We start from the raw sequence: 19,162 nt of genomic DNA, 5'->3' as shown, positions 1-19,162 counted from the left end.
CAGCCCTTATGCAGAGCTCATCCTGTGATGGACTGAGTGCCTTCAGTTCCCATCTTCCTTCATTGGGAATTGAGGGCACTAAGCACAGTAGAGAGATACTCAGCACCGTGCAGAATCAGGCCCTTAATTAGGAAAAGCCTACTTGCCCTGAAATAAAAGCTTCAGGGTCAGACCGCAAAATGCACAGAAACTTATAGAAAAATGACTTGCGGCTTCTCAGTCTACAATAGTGTGAGATCAAATACAGGGAAAGCAAATGTTATTCATCTTCTAAACCAAGATTTCCCCTTTGAATTCAAAATGATACAGCTTATGAACTAAGGGAAGCAATGCTTTTTCAAAATCATAAATTTGGGTTATGTATAAGAACAGGAAGCAACCACCCCTACTTCACAATCATGCAAATTATTATTTTGCGGTAATTATTGTCACTTACAAACAATATAGTGCATGCAAAATTTTGGGTTTTTTTTATTGTGCAGTAAATATACACAAGAAAAGTTAACGGAGCACATACAATGAAAAGCAGATGATAACTTAAACATGTGCGTTTCATTCTCTTTCAGAGTGACTATGATTTTTAAACAGTTTTAAAATGTATTAAATTTGACTAGAGTCAAACCAAGTGGATGGATAATTTGCAGTTATTTAGTACTTAACACCAGCTTAACATTCTGCTGTATTTATTTAAATGAAACACTTTTTAATTACACCATTTATAATACATCAGAGGGGTTCCTTCTCATGAACCTAAGTGAGATAAGCTCTTGTGCTTATCTGGCAGAAGTACTGTATAGGGTCCACATAAAACCAGTTAAGCTGGTTAATCCACCAATGGAAGTGAAATATTTTAAGCAAGTTTATTGATGAATGAGGTTACCTTGTGCCATCTAAACAATAAATTTTCTTACATCATCACAATTCTGAATGCACAGAAGTCCACATGACAAAATATATTTTAACAGACCAGATTTAGAATGTTCATTTGCTATCACAGTAAACTCTCTACGGTTCTAATATACAGTACCGACTTTTAGCTCATAATACTATTGCTCATAAGGTGTAATTATAATTCTGTGTGCCTCAGGAAGTTGAGTTACTGATTCTTGAAACCCATAATGAAACTTTATGCATCCAGTTTTTCTTACAAGATTCAACTGTTTTTTAAACTTTGGGGGGCCAGGTCAGCAATTTTTCACGAGAAACTGTGTAAAAAAACCTCCAACGATCAAATTTCAAAGGATGAAGCCCCATGTAAGGACAGAAGAGAAGAGTAAATGGGGCACACTTTATATACATATTATTCTATTTATATAATGCAGTTAGAAAAATAGACACCGACAAATAAAAAGGAAAATGCACAAGCAAACCAAAAGGAAACCAAAACAACAACAAATGACTTGAGCGTACTATTGTATTGAAGCACCATCCAGAATCTGCTTTTAGAGTAAAACAAAAACAAAATTAGAAAAGAGAGATACACAAAAGATGCACAAAGGAACAAAAAGAAGAACAAGTCCTTGTAGGATGATAAAAATCAGACACATGCATAGAAATGAGGATTTGTGTTGTGAGAGTAACATAGCAGTCTGAGGCCTAGTTTACCTTCACTGTCTGACATGGCATGCTGGAAGTCATCCATGATGAAGGCTATATCCCGGTCATACCCGCGAGTCCGTGATTCTTCCCTCATATGTTGCTGGACCTCAGGTAGTGAATGGCTTGATCCAAACTGCTCCCGGGTATCTGCAGATATTGGTGGCAAGGGTCCAGCTGCAGCTCTTGCCATTCCCATTGGCTGACCAACAGGACTTAAAGGGCTCTCTTCCTCTGAGTTCTGTGCTACTATTGGGATTCTTCCCCTGCTTTGGCTAATAGGTAGACTTGTAGGTTTAGTTCTTCCAGAGGGAGCTGCATGACTAAAAGAAATATCTAATGGTTCAGACTCCTGGGCTTTCAGTCTTAAAGAAGAGCTAGAGGAATCTCTTTTTAATGATAAATCAAGTCCATAGACTGAAGAGGGTCTAGATGAGGGCCTGGATCTACTGCCACTACTATAGGACTTGTCAACTTCATCTTGTAATGTGGATCTCATTGTTGGACCTAGTGTGGTCCCAAGGCTGGCTCCAAGGGATGATGTCAGTGTTGGCCCCATAAATTTCTGTTGGTCCGTGATATTTTTTCGGAGGCCAAAAGTGATGTCATCCTGAAGAAGCCTTGCCCTGGAGGTGATGCCCCCAAGTGATGAAGTACTAGAAGTCATATAGCTTGAATAATCAGGCTCAAGGTCTCGACTTTCCTGGATAGGTGAAAACTTTGACAGTTTGGGGTCTATCAAAGCCTTCTTGTGCTTTGACTGCTTTTGGTAGAGGAGGGCTGCTGGGAGCTGCTTGGCCGCTTGTTTCTCAAGTGTGAGCCTGCTGATGCTGTATTTCTCAGATTTGGGGAAATGCCTGTAGCTGGTATCTGCATGGTAATACTGAGAAAGGCCAGCAAGGTGATCGAGACTTTCTGCACCTCTGCGGAACTCCTGCTTGATCTGATGTTTCAGAAGCTTTAGCTCATAAGGATCTTCCATTGGATCTTCATCTGCTTTCACGTAAGTATGCAATCTAGAAGAAGTTTGCAGTGGTGCTAGGAAGTCCGTCACTTCCTGTGCTCGCCGGGCTTCGGTGGTTCGAAGAAGCCGATCGGTTTTTGTCAGATCCTTCTCGTGGAGGCTAAAAGCAGAGCTCAGTGCTGCCGTTCCCTTTGTAAGCTCTCCTATATCATCCAGCAGCACATAGTTTCGTGGTGTGTGATGATGGTCTATGTCTGCATAGAATGAATCTGCAGATATGCTTGATATGGGGCTGCTCGCCATGCTGCTTCTCTCATCCAGCCCTATCCTTAAATCCAAGGTATTGTATTTGCTGCCAAGATGGGAAACCGCATAAGTAGTATCAGTGGAAACAGGTGCTATCATGAGAGGCTGATTACGAATCACATCATAGTTTGATGTTATCTTAGGCTCCAAATACAGTGTAGTTTGCCTTGGCTTTTGCTGTATCACCATCATTTGTGATGGGAGCTGATATGATGACTGTTGGGTTGGTGGAGGCTGAGCTTGGGGAGTAAAGGACATGGTTGCCACAGGCTGGAAGGCTGACTGGGTTTGATAGGGTGAAACCTGTTGATGATATAAAGTCTGCTGCTGTTGGTAATGTGACTGTGTGTACTGAGTTGGTGCTTGGGTAGGGAGAGCAGGAGAAGAATATTGATATTGTGTATAAGGGCTTGTAGGGGGAGCAAACTGAGTTTCTGGCTGGGTCTGCGGTGGCATGAATTGATCAAATTCTGTCTGTGGTGCAGTTCGTGGTCTTTCCAAGCCATGCTGGGCTTCCATTCTAGTAGGCCTGGTATTATTAACTTCACTGTCTGACATGTAATCACGTTCTTCTGCTACTCCTTGGAGATAGGCACGCTCTCTCTTTTCTCTTTCCTTTAATAAGGCTTCTTTCCGCCTATTGATGCCCATTTCCAAGTACCGCAGTTTGGCATCTATTTCTTTTTCTTCCTCATCTAGCTCTGCTTGCTTCTTCCTAAGCTTGGCTGACTCTCGTTCGACCAGATCCAATTCCCTGTCTATATCCTGGAGAATTTTAGCCCTGGCCATGGTGTTGGTTCTACAGATCCTTCTGCGTGAAACTGACCCCACAGTAGTGAATGCTGACTGGGTCCCTGTGGTAGCATCTTCTGGAGGTGGGTTGGGTAGAGTCCTCTTTACTTTCTTCTGGGTGCCCGATGTTATACCTGAAGAACCTTTAGCCTATAATAAAAGAAACAAAACTGAGTCACTATTCTGGAAACTTAAATTCTAATACACTGCAGGCTGGTAAGAACACTTTTCAGCATTGTTTCAGATCTTAAACATATGCTATACCTGCTGTAGAGGAGTTTGTGACATCTGAAAATAGGCAACAGAAAAAGACATACAAGGGTGCATTCAGAGCCTGTTTCGATAAGTCATCTAATTCAAAACAGGGCAGGCATCAAAGAATTGCCACTGATGCTTTACACGGCATACCGGCCTAGGACTTTTTCTTTATTAGTTTAAGGTCCAGAATTGTTCTGTCAGCTCTACTGCAGTCCCACTGAGTTTTTGATTTGCCATTTTATCCTTATACCCTGACACACAGTGAGTACCTGTATACACACATACATATAAACACACTCCCTCCATACAATATTCTCATGACAACTCTGGGCCAGCTCCTGAGCACATGCTAAGCATACACAACTCATACTGAAAGTCAGTGGCTGAAGCAGCTCGTTATGGTGTCAACACGCCCCACTGTCAGGTGGAGAACTGGAGAAGCTGTGACTGACCCTCTGGAGAGTGGTTGATACTCTGTCCCCATCACTACTAACAGGGCCGGCTCCAGGGTTTTGGCCGCCCCAAGCAGCCAAAAAACAACAACAAAAGCCGTGATCGCGATCTGCGGCGGCAATTCAGCGGGAGCTCCTTCGCTCCGAGCGGGAGTGAGGGACCATCCGCCGAATTGCTGCCGAATAGCTGGACGTGCCGCCCCACTCCGGAGTGGCCGCCCCAAGCACCTGCTTGCCAGGCTGGTGCCTGGAGCCGGCGCTGACTGCTGCCTTATCCCCACTGCCATGAGGGAGCCCCTGCAGGCCAGAGCTCTGTTCTGCACAAGAGGTGAGCAACCCCTGCTTGGCTCCCCTCAAATGTGACTGTCCTTGCAGAGGGATATTAGTTCCAAAACTAGGGAACTCTCCATGGCATTAGTGGCAGTGGCAGGACGTGATACCAAGAGAGGTCACAGAAGGACCTATATAAATACAAGTCGTGAACTTTAGGTAATTTTTTCAAAAGCTCCCAAGTCACATTCAAGGGAAACAGGCAGTTTTGCAAATAGGTCTACTAAATTACACAGATGCACTGGAAATTTTACTCTTTCTCCCTCTGCTCTGCGTAAGCTTTGCCTTAGTAAAGACCAGCGCTCGTGGCCTGAAGTATACATGTAGAACAATCACTTCAGTCCCCATAGAAATGGAGTCACTGTGATGGTAGAACATGGAAGCTATTTAACAGCCTATGTAAACACTAAAAAGCAGATTAAGACAAGAACTGAAGAATTTTATATGCCAACTAGATACCTGCTTCTACCTCTGTATGTGCAACAGAAGTGTAGCACTCTAGCAATTGTTGTCAATTTAAAATGCACTTTTTGCTGAAGTAAATGTTACTTCAATCAGATAAGATGTCAACAAGATTAATTTTAATTACCATAGGAGATATTATTTCCAAGCTACAATGTGTTGTCAACTAATAGTTGAAAAAATTTGAAAAAAAGAAGAAGTACTAACAGCCTTCTTTGCCGGCCCCCTGTTAACCTTAACCTTATCAAGTCAAAATAATCAACCCAATGTCATTTGTCATGGGTCTTTAAACAAACTTTCACCATGTTCTGAAGGGCCATTTAAAGCTCTTTTCTTCCTCATAATCTAAATTCCATCAACTTTTGCATGCTTTGCATTTCAATAAATGTAATTTAATTTTAGTTTCAACTTCCTGTGGCCATTTCCCAAACCCATATTGTGCCAACAAATCAAAGAAGCTAATTTTTTCTCACTCAGTGAGCAGTTATAATCAAAGACAAATTAATCATCTACCGTAGGTCTAGTTGGCTGTTAATTTATATTGTAAATTCAGCCTCTAGCCATGATTCTCCCACCCCCTCCCAATCTGAAATAGCAATCACAGAAGGTGACTGATATTGGGGAAGAGCCATTAACTGCAAACTCATTAAAGGTATGCAATACTTTGAAGAATGATTATGCTGTGATGATGGCAATGCTAGTGGGTAAACCTGTACATCAGTTTATACCACATTTTATTAACAAAATGTGTCTTGTTTTCATTTACAACACCAAAAAGTCAAAATGGATAGATTACTCATGAAGAAAAAGGACAAATTAAGGGCCTGATCCTATGAGGTACAGAGTACTTCTGTCAAGGCTGAATCCCAACTCTGTCACACCGAGTGCAGAAGTGGGGCCCACAAGGATTTTAAAAATTAATATTTGCCACTCCAGGCTTGTATTAAACTCCCAAGGTTACAGCTTTTCTCTGACCTTGGCTTGGTAAACGCTGCCACCACCCAAATGCAAAAAAATAAAAAAACCTTTGAACCCAGGAAGGAGCACTTGGGAATTCCTCCCTGTGGGGTACCCTCAAGCCCTTTCACCCTCCCTCCCCCAGGGAAGAGCTGAGAAAGAAAACAAAGGAGGAAATTAGCTGGGGCTACCAGCTAATCAAACAACATGCACAAACCCCTTAGGACACCAAAAATCCAATCCTGTTCTTAAAAAAGGTAAATTTTATTAAAAACAAAAAGAAGAAAATACATCTGTAACTTAGGCTTTTGCTAGATTTTAAAAGAGCAATTCCAAAAATCAAGCACCCAAAATAGCTTTCTTGGGGGTTCAGCTTAAAGGTTACAAGCAAACAAAAGCATCTGGGGTTAGCACAGAGGAGTCCACTAGCCAATAAGAAATAAAAGAAATAATCCTAATGGCATTTAGCTAAACATTCTGATGTACTTACACATTTGGAGTTCAGATAAGTAGTTCTAGGCATGATCTGATGATTTATGACCGTACCTGGCTTAAATTGCTTATAGCATGGCTGCTCTATCTCCAGCCCAGAGAACAGACAGAGGGAAAGTTTCTTTTCCAATTTTAAAAAGTTCTACCTTCCCATTGGCTCTTTTGGTCAGGTGCCCACTTTTTTTTTCTTTACCTGGGGCAGTGGTTCTCAAAGCCGGTCCGCCGCTTGTTCGGGGAAAGCCCCTGGCGGGCTGGGTCGGTTTGTTTACCTGCCGCATACGCAGGTTCGGCCGATCGCGGCTCCCATTGGCCGTGGTTCGCTGCTCCAAGCCAATGGGGGCTGAGGGAAGGATGGCCAGCACATCCCTCGGCCCGCGCCGCTTCCCGCAGCCCCCATTGGCCTGGAGCGGCAAACCGCAGCCAGTTCAACCCCACATCGGCTGAACCTGTGGACGCTGCAGGTAAACAAACTGGCCCGGCCCGCATGGGGCTTTCCCTGAACAAGGGGCGGACCGGCTTTGAGAACCACTGACCTGGGGGACTTTTTAACCCTTTACAGGTAAAGCAAGTAAAGAACAGCTACCGAGAGGGATTTTACAGCTAACTGGCTGGCTGGGTGTCCATCAAAGGGAGCTATCTCCCACTTTATTTACCACAACTTCTAAAGAAACATCTATACTGCACACATCTTATGAAAGTGTATAGCCCCAAAACCATGAGTCTAAATAACAGTATAGATGGTAAGGCATGGCTTAGATGAGTAAAGACATGCCTGAAACCTATAGCATGTACCCATGTATGTATCCACAATGTTCTCAACTTGCACTAGCAGTGTCTCCCTGTCAGTGTAATATCCTCCTGCCTCCCCACTGCTGAACCCTTTCCCCACTAAAAGAAAAGACTCTGGCAGTGGGGAGTCAGCAGGGAAAGGTTCTGTCAGCTCCCCACTATAGAGGCTTCTGCTGCCACAGAGAGAGACTCTGGAGGTGGGGAAAGACTATGGTGGGGAGAGGCAGAGGGGAAAGGCTTCAGCAGCTGGGAGATGCCTTTCCCTGTTGTCCCTCCCACCAGAGCTTTTCACTGACACATGTAGCTACACGCTGCAGTGTGACCACAGCTTCCTTTTCTCTGCAGCATGTAGCTACATGCCACTGTCACTAATGTTCAGTAAAGATGTATGCTTAGAAGAACTGAGCACCTTCAATTCCTATTTGTGTAGTACAGGCGTATAAAAATATTGCTCAGGCATTCAGGAGTGAAATCAGGAAGGCCAAATCACACTTGGAGTTGCAGCTAGCAAGAGATGTTAAGAGTAACAATAAGGGTTTCTTTAGGTATGTTAGCAACAAGAAGGCGGCCAAGGAAAGTGTGGGCCCCTTACTGAATAAGGGAGGCAACCTAGTGACAGAAGATGTGGAAAAAGCTAATGTACTCAATGCTTTTTTTGCCTCTGTTTTTGCCAAGGTCAGCTCCCTAACTACTGCACTGAGCAGCACAGCATGGGGAGGAGGCGACCAGCCCTCTGTGGAGAAAGAAGTGGTTCAGGACTATTTCAAAAAGCTGGATGAACACAAGTCCATAGGGAGTTGGCGGATGTGATTGCAGAGCCATTGGCCATTATCTTTGAAAACTCATGGTCATCGGGGGAGGTCCCAGATGACTGGAAAAAGGCTAATGTAGTGCCCATCTTTAAAAAAGGGAAGAAGGAGGATCCGGGGAACTACAGGCCAGTCAGCCTTACCTCAGTCCCTGGAATAATCATGGAGCAGGTCCTCAAGGAATCAATTCTGAAGCACTTAGAGGAGAGGAAAGTGACCAGGAACAGTCAGCAGTGGACGTGTTATTCCATGACTTTAGCAAAGCTTTTGATACGGTCTCCCACAGTATTCTTGCCAGCAAGTTAAAGAAGTATGAGCTGGATGAATGGACTATAAGGTGGATAGAAAGCTGGCTAGATCGTCGGGCTCAACGGGTAGTGATCAATGGCTCCATGTCTAGTTGGCAGCCGGTATCAAGCGGAGTGCTCCAAGGGTCGGTCCTGGGGACGGTTTTGTTCAATATCTTCATTAATGATCTGGAGGATGGCGTGGACTGCACCCTCAGCAAGTTTGCAGATGACACTAAACTGGGAGGAGTGGTAGATACGCTGGAGGGTAGGGATAGGATACAGAGGGACCTAGACAAATTAGAGGATTGGGCCAAAAGAAGTCTGATGAGGTTCAACAAGGACAAGTGCAGAGTCCTGCACTTAGGACGGAAGAATCCCATGCACTGCTACAGACTAGGGACCGAGTGGCTAGGCAGCAGTTCTGCAGAAAAGGACCTAGGGGTTACAAGTATCAGAGGGGTAGCCGTGTTAGTCTGGATCTGTAAAAAAACGACGAAGAGTCCTGTGGCACCTTATAGACTAACAGACGTATTGGAGCATAAGCTTTCATGGGTGAATACCCACTTCGTCAGACGCATGTAACTAGGGGTTACAGTGGACGAGAAGCTGGATATGAGTCAACAGTGTGCCCTTGTTGCCAAGAAGGCTAACGGCATTTTGGGCTGTATAAGTAGGACCATTGCCAGCAGATCGAGGGACGTGATCATTTCCCTCTATTCGGCACTGGTGAGGCCTCATCTGGAGTACTGTGTCCAGTTTTGGGCCCCACACTACAAGAAGGATGTGGAAAAATTGGAAAGAGTCCAGCGGAGGGCAACAAAAATGATTAGGAGGCTGGAGCACATGACTTATGAGAAGAGGCTGAGGGAACTGGGATTATTTAGTCTGCAGAAGAGAAGAATGAGGGGGGGATTTGATAGTTGCTTTCAGCTACCTGAAAGGGGATTCCAAAGAGAATGGATCTAGACTGTTCAGTGGTACCAGGTGACAGAACAAGAAGTAATGGTCTCAAGGTGCAGTGGGGGAGCTTTAGGTTGGATATTAGGAAAAAACGTTTTCACTAGGAGGGTGGTGAAGCACTGGAATGGGTTACTTAGGGAGGCGGTGGAATCTCCTTCCTTAGAGATTTTTAAGGTCAGGCTTGACAAAGCCCTGGCTGGGATGATTTAGTTGGGGTTTGGTCCTGCTTTGAGCAGGGGGTTGGACTAGATGACCTCCTGAGGTCCCTTCCAACCCTGATATTCTATGATTCTATTTGATGTTCTCAGCACCTCATGGGATGGGACCCCAACTACAAAGTACTATTCAGTCTCATGTCCCAGTATGTGTGAGTTAATCTTTTTTATTTTTAGATTTACATATTATTTCCTAGATGTACAGGGCAGGCACAGTGAGCTTGGTTATTTTCCTGTTCAGTTTACATTTGGATGGGGTGGGGGGGGGGAGGGAAGAGATATTTTGCTGCAGTGTAGTGCTGCAATATTCAAAACATCTGCTGGTTTTTCTACTTCTTTATTTTGGATAACATCATCATCAATGATGTTAGCAACATTATACGGAGTTCTGGTAATGGTGCTGGTAGTTTCTAGCTATGGTCAAGAGAAATTCAAGCACAGTGAGTGGTTGTATAACACAAAAAGGTGACAAATAATTTTTTGTATTTTTTTTTAAATTTGTGCACAACCAAGGAAACAGATATACACAACCCAGAAGCTGTTCCGACCCAAACTGCAATCTTGGTATCATAGAACCATAGAAATTAGAAACGGAAAGGACCTATTAGAGCATCTATAGTGCACCTCACTGCCAAGGCAGTATTGTTCCCTATAGTACCTGATCTAGAGCTGTGTCCAGTCTAGTTTTAATATGTCCCGGGGGAAGGGGCTTTCACTACCTTCCTTGGAAGTCTGTTCCACAGCCAGGAATCACTGGGGTGCAGGGATTTCTATGGCTAAAGGTTATGCTGGAGACAAGCTAGATGATCATAATGGTCCCTTCTGGCCTTAAAATGTATGAAGTTTCTTTATATTTCACCTAATTTTCCATGTTCTTAATTTCATCCTCTCACTCCTTTGTTCCACCCTAAATAATGCCTTTTGACCTAAGGTCCAAACTGTAGTATTTAAACACCAGTCCAAGTAGAGGATAGTTTAGACCTACATAAGACCCCAGGAAGGGACTGTCTCTCAAGGAGTAGTAATAGTTTGCTCTGTTTCTTGTTTCAGCATCATAACCTGAAGAATTCACCATTTTTGCTATAGTCCTTTGTGGACTGGAGTCAAGTTCAAGGTGTGCCTTGAAAATAATGATTAATTCAATGGCCTGGGCCCAGGATATCTAAAAGAACCTAAAGCTCAGGGATGAAGAACAAGATGGACAATTGTGGCACAATGGAACTTTCTACAATAAGGATAAAGCCTGTCTGTGTGGGAGAAACTAACCCCACTGCCTTCCATGCTAAATGCAGAGTGCGTTTCTTTGATTTCCCTTCTCTAATATAAATACTGAGCAATATGTACATAACCCCCCCAAAACAAACAAACAAACAAACAAAAACAAACCTACCAAAATCAAACACTGCACTGAACACACAATTCTCCCACTGGGGAGAGGATGAGAAAACAAACATGTGACAGATGTTAGTCATGTTGTTGCTTAGTATTCTACTGGAAAGTGCTCAGATACTACAGTGATGAGAGCAGTATAAGAACCTGAACAGAACAGAATAGAATAGAATAGATCATGTTGGTTAGCAAATAGAGTAATAGAATTTAAGGCCAGTAGGACCACCAAATCATCTAGTCTGATCTCTTGTATATCATGGGCCACTAACATCACCCAGCACCCGCAGACTAAAACCCAATAATCAATCTTAGACCAAAGTAAATGAGACCCACAGGAGACTAGACTATTATGTGTCATAGGCATAGAACAAGAGGGACCAATGTGCCTCTGTTTGAGGCCCCTGCAATAGAAGAGAAATGATTATGTGAGACATACCCAGATAATCCTCGCAAGTCATCGCACCCACACACTGCAGAGGAAGGCAAAAAAAAAATCCCCAAGGTCATTGCAAATCTGATCCAGGAAAAAATTCCTTCCCGACCCCACCGATTGCCATCAGTTAAACCCTGAGCATGTGAGCAAGAACCAGCCAGCCAAACACCCAAAAAAGAGAATGTTCAGCACCAACTCAGAGTCCTGGCCCACCCTGCCCAATGTCCCATCTCCAGCTGTGGCCATCCCTGATGCTTCAGAGGAAGAAGATGATTAAAGAAAAAACCCTTGCAGAATACATTGGGGGAAAATACCTTTCTGACCCCTGCAGGTTGCCAGATAAAATCCTGAAGCATCAGCTTTAGGACCATAAGACATAAACCAGAAATGAGCCCCATGGCTGTTGAGCCCTGCCCTCTGCCATCACAACCAACCCTGTCATACAAATAAATTATTGCCATTAGCATTTTTATTATTACTTTTATTGGTGTCATAATTAACAACAATTGTCCATTTATTCCCTATATATCACTGTATCACTATTACACTTATTGTCCTCCCTTTTTAGTGTATATACAACCCTGCATTTTTGCTCTCATTTCTTATTTTGTTGGTCCCTTCTGTTCTACCCTTGATGTTCTCTTCATCTCATTCTTCCACTCCCCTCCCCATGCCCAACCCCTTGCATGGAAAGCTCCCCACATCTTGATTTGCCAAATCACCAATCTTCTCTTTCAAGTTTCCACCAAAAGCTCATTTTTTTCAGTCCACAATAAGAGAAATTAATCAAGCAATTACACAAAAACAAAAAACCCAAACAAATCTTCAAGTTACTCTTTCCTTGAATTTCCCAAATAATAAACAAACAAATAATGATAAACAATCCTAGGAAGCAGTGACTCTGAAAAGAGACTTGGGGATTATGGTGGATAATTGGATGAACATGATCTGTGGCCAAATGCAATGCTGTGGCCAAAAGGGTGGATGCATAAACAGGGGAATCTCGAGTAGAAATAGGGAAGTCATATTACCTCTGTTTTTGGCACTGATGCAACCACTGCTGGAATACTGTGATCATTTCTGGTGTCCACAATTAAAGAAGGATTTTGCTCAATTGCAGATGGTTCAGAGAAGAGCCACAAGAATGATTAAAGGATAGGAAAACATGCCTTAAAGTGAAAGACTCAAGGTATTCAATTCATTTATCTTAACAAAGCGAAGATTAGCGGATGACTTGATCACAGTCTATAAGTGTCTATATGGGGAACAAATATTTGCTCTTCAGTCAAGTAGGGAATCTATTATTCACGGGCTGGAACTTGCAGCTAGACAAGTTCCAAATGGAAATGAGGCATACTTTTTGACAGTAAGGATGATTTGACCATTGGAACAATTTACTAGCAGTTTTTAAAACTTAGCCTGGACATTTTTCTGAAAGATCTGCTCTAATTCAAAGAAGAATTGTTTCAGGGAAGTTCTATGGCCTGTGTTATACAGGAGATGCTGAAGAGATGCTTACAAGTGGTCCCTTCTGACCTTGGCATCTATGAATCTATACAGCATTTACTCAAACAGCTAATTTATAAATATTAATTATGCCTCATAACAGCCCTGTGAGTTACTATAAGAGTGGATACTTTAAGACTGGAACTCTACCTGAAGGATATACTCTAGGTGCAAGAATCAGTGAATACAATTCTATGGTGTGACACAGGGACACCTTAATGCCAACTGGCGTACAGGTTACAAAGGGATCCCTTAGCTCTGGTACCTACATACTAGTTTGCCGAAGGGTATCATGTAAAGTCTTTACTGAAAGCTTGGGCTGGTCTACACTGGCGGGGGGGGGGATCGATCCAAGATACGCAACTTCAGCTATTCAAATAGCGTAGCTGAAGTCGAAGTATCTTGGATCGAATTACCTGGGGTCCAGACGGCGCGGGATCGACGGCCGCGGCTCCCCCGTCGACTGCGCTACCGCCGCTCGCTCTGGTGGAGTTCCGGAGTCGACGGTGAGCGCGTTCGGGGATCGATATATCGCGTCTTAACGAGACGCGATATATCGATCCCGGATAAATCGATTGCTACCCGCCGATACGGCGGGTAGTGAAGACGTACCCCTTGTGTCACACTGATCATCAATCATTGAAAAAGGTATGGATGGATAACATGTAAGGGGTTATGTACAGATAATATGAAAGGAGTTATGTATAGATACTGAAAATTATGCTCTTAAGGTCTGTGAGTTGGGGCTGGTCACCTGAAGATGAAAAACAGGTTTCTTCCAGGCAGGAGACACTTATCAACACCTGTCTGGTTATATGTAGATTGAGCACTGTATACTTCACAATGAACACCTATTTACAGTCTAAGCACAATACTAATCAAGTGATTGCAAAGCCTCCAGGGGAGATTCTAGAAAGGAAAAAACAAGCAGTGGGGGAGTTTCCCTGTTTATAAGTGAAGACAATGGGTCACTGGAATTATATGTGGGATACAGAGGTGTAACAGGGTCGGCACCCACCTCTTGCGAGCGCCCCCTCTGGTTGGGTATGTCTGTGGTCTTTAAACCAGTCCCAGGCCTGCCATCGGGTTGTACTACCAGGTCTTCCTCCCTGGAGGTAATGGTTTTGCCCTCTTAGTCTGTTTTGCCCCAGTATTCAGCTAAGCCTTCTGACAGTTCAGTCCCTTTCTGGGGGGTTTACTGATGTCCAATTGTAGGCCCTTCCCCTGTGGCCTATGAGGAGTGGAGAGGACCCGGGCCCACCCACTACTTTGGGCCCCAGCCTTCACCGATCCCTTACCCTTAGCTCAGGGCTCTTCTAAGCTCAGGCCCAGAAGCCGGCCAGGAGCTCTTCCTTGCTCCTCTGGTGCCTACTAGTACTGGGCTGTCCATTGTTCTGCCATACCCTCAACCAGCTTCAACATCCATGCTCCTCCAGCTTTAATAAGGAACTGCTCTGGCTCTGTAGCTCCTTTTTATAGGGCCCTCCTGGGCCCTGATAGCTGCTTCTCCTGCAACCACTCTAGCCTGCTTGGAAGACCTCTCCACTGCTCCTTACTTGGGACAAGTGTGGCAGGACTCTGAGGCCTCCAGCAGGGGGCCTCTCAGCTTAGTCCACCCCATCACAAGAAGTTCACCAAGTTATCCTTCACTGAGGGAACAAGCTGCCAGTTGGTTTGTTTTATGAATGGAGGATTACAGCCGGTCTGGCTGTTTGAAGCTGGGAAAGAACCATTGGCTGAGCTAACCTTTGTGAGGCAGGGGAATGTCTTGATAGTTTTTATCTTAGGCTCTAGAAAGTGTGTTATGATTTTACTTTATATGTAACCATTGTTCCGTTAATTCTATTAACTTTTTCTCCAATCTCTGTTCTTTGTTAAATAAATTTCTTGTTTTAGTAGGTTACAGACAACAATGGGTTATTAGAACAATCTGTAATCCACTAACCCCTGATTGCAGAGGTGTTAATGGGCCACTCTACCTTGAATAGTCTTTTAGAATATGTGCAAACTACTAATGCTAAACAATCTGTTCCACTTGCATTTAGCTGCCAGGCTCATAGTACCTTTCCCAGACCTGAAAATGAGCTCTATGTGGCTGGAAAGCTTCTCTCTCTCACCCACAGAAGTTGGGCCACCTTGTCTCTCTAATATTACCTCACCCACCTTGTCTCTCTAATATCTGGTGACTGACAAAGCTACAACTACACTGTTTACAACTGTGTAAAGGTTGTCAGTCCTATTAAATTTTGTGCTGGTTTTAGTATATGGATTTTCCCTTTGAGATCAGCATCTCTCTCTCTCTTTTTAAGAGAGAGAAAGTCTTAAAAAGTAGAATATTTTCTACTGATTTTTGTCTTCTCCAATTTGAAAGTATTGTTGATCAGGACAGCAGAAATCTGCCCCATTACAGGAACCACCCATGCACTAGGAAATGCTCACACTTGCATTGCTTCTCATTTGTGTAAAAGCAACACTTTATTTTGCGGGACTGACTGGTTTAGAGTAATTGCTAATGGGATTTAACCTCTACAGTTTTTGTTGGATTCTAGAACATTCTTTCACCATCTCTTCTTGATGCTCTATCTCCTTTTCCTTTCCCCCAAGGTTGTGGCTCTTGGGCCCCTCCTCTGCTCCCTATACTTTTCTCCATCATTGGGTGACCTCATTTGTTCACAAAAGCTCAGCCATCATCTTTATGTTTATGACTCTGAGATGTACATTTCATACTCTGACCTCTGTCTTTTAACTTCAGTTTCCAATCCCTCACTGTCTTTGACATCTCCCAGTTTTGAGAGCTCACTGTTATCTCAAGCTCAACAAAAGCCAGCTCAATCTTTCAACCCCAAATCCCCCCTCTTTTCTCCTTTACAGCTGACAAAGCCAACATCCTCCCTACTATAAGTTCACGCCAAGAACTTGACTATCATCTTTGCTTTAATCAGGGACAAATCTTGGAATTAGCATGTACAAGCCAGGATCTGTGCATGCATATCAAGCACAATTACAGTTTCACCTGCCTTATTTGTGCATGCAAATGTTGTACTGCATGTGTAATTGCAGAGCTTTGCCTATGTAATGGGTGCTGATGCAGCTGGTGATGGGCAGGGGAAGGGTGTAAAATAGGGCCAAGCCAGGGCCACCCCTCCTCCCAGCACCCCTGGACCCAGAACAGTGCATGAGAGACCCTCCCCCACACACACACACTGGGGCAACAGGACCCAGGTGGTGTCTCCTTACCCACCCACCATGTGGTCCTGGCGAAAAACTGCAGAGGGATACCAGCCAGAGCTTGCAGTGGGTAGGAGCAGCCAAAGTAGGGACTGCTACACTGGGGGGAAGGGAGTAAAATGGGGTACAGCCATGGTCACTTGTTCTTTCAGCAGTCCCTCCCTGGACTCAGAAGTGTGCAGGGGAGACCCCAGCTCTCTGGGAAAATTATGTATCAGATGGTGCCTCACCTTCCCTCCACTACATGCCTGGGGGAAAACTGCAGAAAGAAACCAGCCGGAGACTTGAGCCAGTAGGAACAGCTGCAGAAGCAGCCAAAGCAGGGAGATTCAGAGAACTTTCTGCAGGTTGGACTGGACTTTCTTTGCTCTGTGCTGATTGGCTGTTTGCTCCAATCCTCTCCTTCCCCCGCCCTCATAGTCTCTTCATCTGAGCTTCACCTCGCACCTGGCCTCTTACTCTCTTCTTCCCTGTCCCGTCTCACCCCCACTTTCCTGGTCTTGCCATTTAGCAGATCCTCTCCTAACTAAACCCACTCCCAAAAAATTGTGGAACATCATGTTTGCTGCCACCACATCGGTCACTCTGCTTGTGTGTTCTACCCCTTTCCCCCATCCTGTCTATCAATCTAGTTAGACTGATAAACCTTTGAGGCAGGAGCCATCTACCACTCTGTGTTATACAGCGCCTTGCACAACGGGGCCCCCATTCTTGGCTGGTCCTTGGGCATTACTGTAATAAACAGGGTTAATAATATTAATACAACTACCACAGAAGTTTGGGCTCCCTGCTCTGAAGCCAATAGAGGGAGGGGAAGAAGATGAAATGTATGAGGAACAGATATTAAAACTGGGATTTTGAAAAAAAAGCCAACCTTGCAGTCAGTACTGAGAGCAGAATACTAAACACTGTGCATACATGCTAACTATGGGCCAAATTCTGCTCCCTTTACTCATGTTCCGCTGGCCTCAATGGGAATACCCACACAAGTCAGATGAGCTGAATTTGGCCTTTGATGTATAAGGAAACTCGCTATTTCACTAGTGACAGGTTTCAGTGGTAGCCGTGTTAGTCTGTATCAGCAAAAAGAACGAGGAGTCCTTGTGGCACCATAGAGACTAACAAATTTATTTGGGCATAAGCTTTCGTGGGCTAAAACCCACTTCATCGGATGCATGCAGTGGAAAATACACAGAGAACATGAAAAAATGTGTGTTTCTATTTCCCCGTGCTAATTTTTCCCCTTCTGTTACTCACACCTTCTTGTCAACTGTTTGAAATGGGCCATCCTGATTATCACTACAAAAGTTTTTTTCTCTCGCTGATAATAGCCCACCTTAATTGATTACTCTTGTTATAGTTGGTATGGCAACACCCATTTTTTCATGTTCTATATATATATACCTTCCTACTGTGTTTTCCACTGCATGCATCCGATGAAGTGGGTTTTAGCCCACAAAAGCTTATGCCCAAATAAATTTGTTAGGCTCTAAGGTGCCACAAGGACTCCTTGTTCTTTTTATTTCACTAGTGTTATCTCAGAGCTTTTCTTTAATGCATGTCTTGTCTGTTTCTTCTCTGCGAGTAGTTTGCTCTAGGGTCTGAGCAGTCAGGCAAAAAACTAGTTCCTACATCACTAGACAGCAGCATTGAAATGCCAGTCACTCTGATTACTCCCATAGTTCTTCATTCTCCGGGAAGCCCTGCAGAGATTAATTTCTCTTTGGTGCTTGAATCTGTGTGAAGTTTTTTGTTTGTTTTTATTAAATAGTCCCCCTAGAACCTGAAAAACAATAAGCATTTTCCACGGCTGTTTTTATTTTATTTTTTGCTTTCATTCATGTCAATCAGATGGTTAGTCGTTCTTCAATTGAACAGTTCTGTACTTTCCATTCCATTAATCTTTTCATTTCCTCTGTGAAATTGCTCAAAATTGCCAGTTTCACTTCAAATGCAAAGGGGACAGTACAGTGCACTTCCTAACTGTTGAAGTGACACAAGGTATTGACTTCCTTCTGAGTTAAATACCTTAAGGTCCACAGACTTCCTTTGATCTTTCGGGATGGGAGGAGGGGGAGAGGCAAATGCTGTAGACATTCAAAATGTGATCTAGAGAAGTATGTGGCTCTTATATGTGGCCTTTCAAAGGAGGCCTCCACCTGCCTTTCTTTTATGCATGCACAACTTTGTGTGTGTAATCATTTACAGGTAGTTTTTGTGCACTATCCTTTGTGCATGAAACCGGCAGATTTTCATGAGACGCAAACCCATTTGAGGGTCAATTGCAAATGGGCTTTGCAACGCAGTGCATGTGCACAAACAGAGGTCAGGGGCTTGATTTTCCTCTCCCTTACACCTGTGTAAATCAGGAGCAATTCAATTTAAGTTAGTAGTTACACTGGTGTAAAACCAGGATGAGAGAAGAACCAGGCCCAAAGTTCTGAAACTTTAACCCCTAATATTTTGCCTTGGAAAAAGCCCCAAGAGCATACATTTAACTGGAGTTAGACATCGATATAGGAAATATTTACAATGGAAAGTTTTTTACTAAAATATTCCTCAGTCCAAAGAACTATCAAGGTCTTTCTTCCCAGAGATCCATAATCTATATTTATTAATTTCCTCTGCTCCCTCTGTACATCCAGCATTAGCCTCCTCTCTATCCATTCCCACTATCTATGCACTGTTTTGTGAAAGCTTTCTCATCTGAAGCTTTAGTCTCGATTCCTACGTGGGCAGCTTTCCTTTCTTTCTCTCATCCACTGTCCAACTCTCTCCAGCTCTGATTTGAAAACATGTATTTTCTCCCTTATTCTTCATTTCTCTCTCCCTCTGCTATTATTTATTATTTAACGTGGCAATTACATTATTTAGCACTTTGACGTGATCTGAGATACAGTTTGAATGAGAGATGCTCTATTCCACCATGTTGTA

At 43.6% G+C, this 19,162-nt stretch overlaps 1 protein-coding gene across 1 annotated transcript in view; it reads right to left on the bottom strand.

The window, feature by feature from the left end:
- Positions 1-19,162, bottom strand: part of PCLO (piccolo presynaptic cytomatrix protein) — a 554,357-nt gene that overhangs the window by 193,746 nt on the left and 341,449 nt on the right. Inside the window, exon 7 of the mRNA XM_065409113.1 lies at positions 1,606-3,808. Coding sequence (XP_065265185.1) covers positions 1,606-3,808 — 2,203 coding nt within the window. The remainder of the gene's footprint in view (positions 1-1,605; positions 3,809-19,162) is intronic.

The sequence above is a fragment of the Emys orbicularis genome, chromosome 1, assembly GCF_028017835.1.
Source record: "Emys orbicularis isolate rEmyOrb1 chromosome 1, rEmyOrb1.hap1, whole genome shotgun sequence".
Classification (NCBI taxonomy): Eukaryota; Metazoa; Chordata; order Testudines; family Emydidae; genus Emys; species Emys orbicularis.
The sequence above is the reverse complement of the archived record's forward strand: the minus strand, read 5'-3'. Positions and strand labels throughout refer to the sequence as shown.